The sequence below is a fragment of the Chiloscyllium plagiosum genome, unplaced genomic scaffold (genome assembly GCF_004010195.1).
Source record: "Chiloscyllium plagiosum isolate BGI_BamShark_2017 unplaced genomic scaffold, ASM401019v2 scaf_5241, whole genome shotgun sequence".
NCBI classification, from domain to species: Eukaryota; Metazoa; Chordata; class Chondrichthyes; order Orectolobiformes; family Hemiscylliidae; genus Chiloscyllium; species Chiloscyllium plagiosum.
Genome location: NW_025215151.1, coordinates 39,719 through 45,366, shown reverse-complemented (window position 1 = coordinate 45,366; position 5,648 = coordinate 39,719). Strand labels below are relative to the sequence as shown.

The 5,648-nt window shown below is 52.4% G+C and overlaps 1 protein-coding gene across 1 annotated transcript in view; it reads right to left on the bottom strand.

Moving 5' to 3' along the window:
- Nucleotides 1-625: 625 nt before the first annotated feature.
- Nucleotides 626-5,648, bottom strand: part of tmed10 (transmembrane p24 trafficking protein 10) — an 8,775-nt gene continuing 3,752 nt past the window's right edge. Inside the window, exons 3-5 of the mRNA XM_043686727.1 lie at nucleotides 4,819-4,892; nucleotides 4,255-4,381; nucleotides 626-2,498 (exon numbers count right to left, since the gene is read on the bottom strand). Coding sequence (XP_043542662.1) covers nucleotides 2,377-2,498; nucleotides 4,255-4,381; nucleotides 4,819-4,892 — 323 coding nt within the window. The 3' untranslated portion in view covers nucleotides 626-2,376. The remainder of the gene's footprint in view (nucleotides 2,499-4,254; nucleotides 4,382-4,818; nucleotides 4,893-5,648) is intronic.

Genomic DNA, 5,648 nt, shown 5'->3' with positions numbered 1-5,648 from the left:
ATACTGTCCCTGGATTCTTGACATCACACTTTTAAAAGCCTCCCATTTGCCAGTCGTTCCTTTTCCTTCAAAGGCACTCACCCCGTTGACCTCTGCTAGATTCTGCCTAAAGGCCCCAAAATTAGCCCTGCTGCATCTTAACCTGTGGACCTGTGCTACCTTTGTTCATGACTAAGTTAAAACTAATAGAGTTGTGGTCACTGGACCCAAAGCGCACTCCAACTGACACTCCAGTCGCTCGCCTGATCTAGTTTTCTCATCTTTTGGTTTGCCAAACCTTCCATCTACGCTATTCCCAAGACCACGAGTGGCACTGGAATCCCTGATGCCATGTTTGGCCCAATGTCACCTCATCGCAAGCTCAGTCACTATCTGCCCTGGCAGCCGAGGACTTGGCACCCAATGAGCCAAGCTGCCCTGGAGCTTCAGAGAAAGAGAGAGAGAGAGAGAGAGAGAGAGAGAGATGTTGCAGCTTTGCTCAAACTGGCACCTGGCATGGTGACGGGTGGGTGCACAAGGTGATGCTCAGCACACCCTGCACTGGTGGCGTCTCCGCCCTCGGCCTAGTCAGCCAGGCCCTGACTGAGTCGCCCAAGCTTGGAGATGAAAGAGGCCGGACTCCAGGTTTCAATTACAAATTCTGTTTATTCTTAAAACCTCTGCACAAACAAAAAAAAGATTTCCAAAGGATTCATTGATTTTTTTTTGTTGGTAAAGTGAAAGGGCTCTCCAGGGGGTGCTCAAAATGTCAGTCACAGGCCCTGGTCACTCTCACAGGATGAGGGCCCAGATCACCAGTCACTCCCACACTGTACGGACACCAGACTCTGGTCACTCACGGGGAGAGGGCCCCAGATCACCAGTCACTCCCACACTGTACAGACACCAGACTCTGATCACTCTCACGGGGAGAGGGCCCCAGATCACCAGTCACTCCCACAATGTAAGGACACAGACCCCGTGTCATTCGCACAGAGATTGGCGGGGGGGGGGGGAGAAAGCGAAGGAAGCACAAGATAACCGCTGGGTAAAGAGGAGTTTAAATTATTTGATTTGAACACTCCCCTCCCGCCCAAACACAGCACGATCTGCATCCTCACTGACTTGACCTTTCGAGGCAGACGTGACGGCGCTCACAGTCCACACCAGCCCTGGCTTTCCATCTCCTGCACTGTATGGTGGCAAAAGACGTGGGTCTGACTATGGTGGAGTGGCTCAGGCAGCTAATTCAGAGAGTGTACTTAAATCAACGGGGGAGACACTCAAAAGGAGGTGAAATGGACCCTCAATTAACCTCCTCCCCCAGGACGCTCGACAGACCAACCAGATTCACCCGCCCTTTTTCACACTTCAGAGGCAGCTCCAATGGGGATTGTGAAAAGAAAAGACGCTGGATGGTTAAGGGCCCATTTTAAAGCTCCAAACTCAGCCCTCTCCCTTACAGTTCCATCAGAATTTTCTATAGCCGCATCTAGAATGGATACTGGATGGACGTGGTCAGACTCCCTCCCTTTAAGTGCCTGTGGGGCTGCAGTCAAAATGTGCAGAGGGGATTTCCAAAGTGAGAAACAGACCAAATAAACAGACATCAGCTCATACATGTCACAGTTCACCAAAGCAAGGAAGGTCCATTTAAGAGGTGCCGGTTCAGAGGGGCATGGATCCGGGATCAGGAGGGAGGAGTTGGGGGCAGGAGTCAGTATGTGAGGTCAGAGGGGAACGGATTAGGGGCCGGGTCCTCTTACATTCAGTGGGCATGACTGAGTAGCCCCACGTTCAGCAGCATTAAAGAGGGATAAACCACTGAGAGACCAGCACCCCCTCTCAGTCACCAGATAGATGATGTGTGGAAAACTGGCAGAGACCACCACAAGCTGAGGAGAAAGCAACAGTGCTACGTTTTCAGAATCTTAAAAGCCGTTTGCCAATCAGAAGCCTAAACTCAACCCCCCCCCCCCCCCCACCCCTGACAGCGCTGTTAAATTCAACCGCTAATTGTCAGCTACAGACAACAGGAATTGGAACAAACATTACTGAGCCTTTGGAAAAACAAAATAACGAAAGGTTTGCCTTTCGGCCCATCCTTCGGGGAGTAACCCAACCTGCTGGAACAATGATTGCGGGCTCCTGGGTCCCAGCTCGAGCACTGACTTCCCCCACCCGCTCCCCCCGGACTCTGAAACAGGTCAATGACTCACAGAAAACCGCCACAAATTTAAAAAAAAAACCACATCCCTCAATCCAAACAGCTGAAGCACCACATTTAATACACTTGGAAATTAATACCCACCCCCTCTGCACACTGGCGCACAATATTTCTCTCTCTCCCGTGCACACACACAAATACACTCTCGCTACTGCCTCTGTCAAACCCTCTCACTCAATCAGTTTCTTGGCTTTGAAGAAGCGACGAAGGTAAAACACCTGCCAGGTTGCCAGGCCGACGAGGCAGCACATGGAAAAGATGCTGAAATACAGGACTCGGGCGCTGGTCGACTCTGTACAGAAAGGGAGAGAGAGAGAGATTAGAGCATTGCAGCCTCTACTTTGGTATCTCCAAACAAGCGCTTTGCTCGTGAATTATCTACCTCTTGCCACAGAAGGATTCAATGGCCTCTCTTGAGGGATGTCCCAGACACTCACACCCCTCAGAATACAAAATCTTTGTTGCCGTCTGAAATGGGAGACCCCTCATTTTTAAAACCGTATTCCTCCCGACCTCCCATCCGCGTTCTAGTCTATCCCCCTACATCCTTTCAGCATCCAGCCGACCGGAATCTTGCACGTTTCACTCAGTTCCAAACAGCCCTCAGTGAGGGATGGAGTATGTCTCGCCACTCTCTGACCGTGAGTAACTCCCACCCACCCCGGTGACATTGCTCCCTCACAGAGCACATCCCCGAGTGTGTAGGTGTCCAGTCACGGTTTGTAACTTGGAACCAAAACACGCAGTCGGCAACAACTTGGCGCCCAAGCCCCATCCGAAACAGGCACCAGTGCAATGCAATCGCTACAAAGGTTCGCTCAACACATTCCTGTGACAAAGGGCTCAATGCTCAAACAGGTTGGACCCTGAGCTGCTGCAGCTTACATGGTTTATCTTCATAAATTATTCCTCCGTGGGATATGGGCAACATTTACTGTCCATTCCCAATTACCCAGAGAGTCCAACCACATCACTGTGGGGTCTGTAGGCCCCGACTGGGTAACGACAGCAGATTTCTGCTCCCTGAAGGACACTGTGCACCAGATGTGTTGTTTACATCTATCAACAGACGGACTTGCTTAGAGACTTTAAGAAGAGCTTGAGAGGCAGGATGCCAAGGGGATGTTTATTCTTGTGTGAGAGCCACTAACATGAGGGGAGACAGTTTCACAATCTGAGGGCCCCACAGAAATAAGGAGAAAAGGTGCCCTCTCAGACCATAATAGCTCCTTACCTCGACAGCACTGGGAGCTGGGTCATTGAATTTCTTCATAGTGCAATTCAAGAGACAAGGATTGGAGGGGGTGGGGGGGGGGATGGGGTGGAGGAGTTATCGAGAAGACAGCCCAGATCTGGAACTCAATGGGATGCGGAGCAGGGTCGAGGGGCCAAATGGACTGCACCTATGTTCTTAACTGCCTCGACACGGCTCCTTTCACCCCACACGCTGCCAGCCCTCAGTCAACATTATTCCCACTCCTGCCATGGCTCACAGGTGCTGGCCTGAAGCCCATGGCCCACAGGGCAACAAGACAACCACATGCACCCAGGGGCCAGTCCTTTTTTATGGAACGGGATAGCATCAGGGATGTCTCCTTCCGAATCAGTTATCAACCCAAAGCTCCACAAGCTCTCTCAAGTTCATAGGCCTCGATCGACATCGCAAAACATGATCATTGTCTCGTGACTGTGCGAGGGAGCTGTCTGGAGAAAGCAAGGAGTCCGAGTTGAGAAGCTGGAGAAGGTTTCCGGCTCTTTAAAAAAAAAAGACTTTTCACACTGGGGATTAACCTTGAGGCCTGAATGCAAGGCCTCACCATTCCTGGAGTCCATGTGCCTAGCTGAGATATTTGTCTATGTATACTGACTGCCACACATTGAACAGGATAGCTGGCTCAACAAGGGGTGGCCAGGAAGGTGCTTTTAGGAGGCATTAAATCCATAAGCACGAGTTTCAGAACAGAGAGGGGCACCAACTGAAATAGGACAGCCCTGGGGATTCCCCCGAGCAGAAGGGTGCGCGAGTTCAAGAAAAGGAGAAGCTGTACCGTTGGTGTCCCTCATCTCCTCCTCACGCTGCTTCATGTAGGCAAAGTCATTGACAATGGATTCGGAGAGGTCCTCCAGCCGTCGCAGCTCCACCTCCAGGGGCTTCAGCTTCTCTGCCTTCGCAATCTGGATACAGAGAGAGAGAGAGAGAGAGAGAGAGACTGAAAAGGGAATCGCAGACGCTCTTACGGGATCCCCCTCACTGCCTCCGAACCCCCTCAGCTCTCCACACAACGGGCGACAGCGACATGCATGGGCACAGGGAAAGTAGCAGGGGGGAGACAGCAGCTCCAGGGATCGGAGTCAGGCAACACACAGACAGGAGTTAGGGAACACAGAGGCAGGAGCTCACCTAGATGGGCAAGTACAACTCAACAGCAAAGAGCAAGGAGAAGGGGTCCAGCAACAGGAGGAGACAGGGCACAGTGGGAGGAGACAGGGCACAGTGGAATGAGACTGCTCTGGAACAGGATCACCAGGGAGAGATCGAAGGGTCTGTTTTTGTGCAGATACAGTCGCACACACCCCCCCCCCCACCAAGAGGATAAGAGGTCAGAACTCACATCTTCGTAGTTCTTGGCTTCCACGCCGTGTTTGGTGTTGAGAATAATCAGCTGGTCGGGAACTCGGAAATGGCCTGGAGGCAAGGTGGGAGAAACGGCAAAAAATTCAACTTTGGACATTCAACCAAGCAATCTCCACCCGACCCCAGACAGAGGCTGCCTCTCCTGCTCATCCTGACCTGGAACCCCCTTACTCATTCCCGCAAACACACCCCCCCCCGCCGCCTTGCCAATGCCGGTCTTTAATGCTGCATTCGGGTTCCCACCCAACCACGACTGGGGTAGGGTTGTCAGGGACAGGGTGGGCTGTATTAGAACAGAGTCAGCCCCGAGTTTCAGGAAGAAGGGGCTGGGAGTCAGGATAGAGGGAGCCAGCTCAGAATAGCAGGTAAAAGCCACTTATCAGCATGATGGCTCAATGGTTAGCACTGCTGCCTCTCAGCGCCAGGGACCCGGGTTCGATTCCAGCCTCGGACGACTGTCTGTGTGGGTTTCCTCCAACAGTCCAAAGTGCAGGTTAGGGTGGATTGGCCGTGCTAAATTACCCCACGGTGCCCAGGGATGTGCAGGTTAGGGTGGATTGGCCGTGCTAAATTACCCCATGGTGCCCAGGGATGTGCAGGTTAGTGTGGATTGGCCGTGCTGAATTGTCCCATAGTGCCCAGGGATGTGCAGGTTAGGGTGGATTGGCCGTGCTAAATTGTCCCATAGTGCCCAGGGATGTGCAGGTTAGGGTGGGATTGGCCGTGCTAAATTGCCCCATAGTGCCCAGGGACGTGCAGGTTAGGGTGGATTGGCCGTGCTAAATTGTCCCATAGTGCCCAGGGATG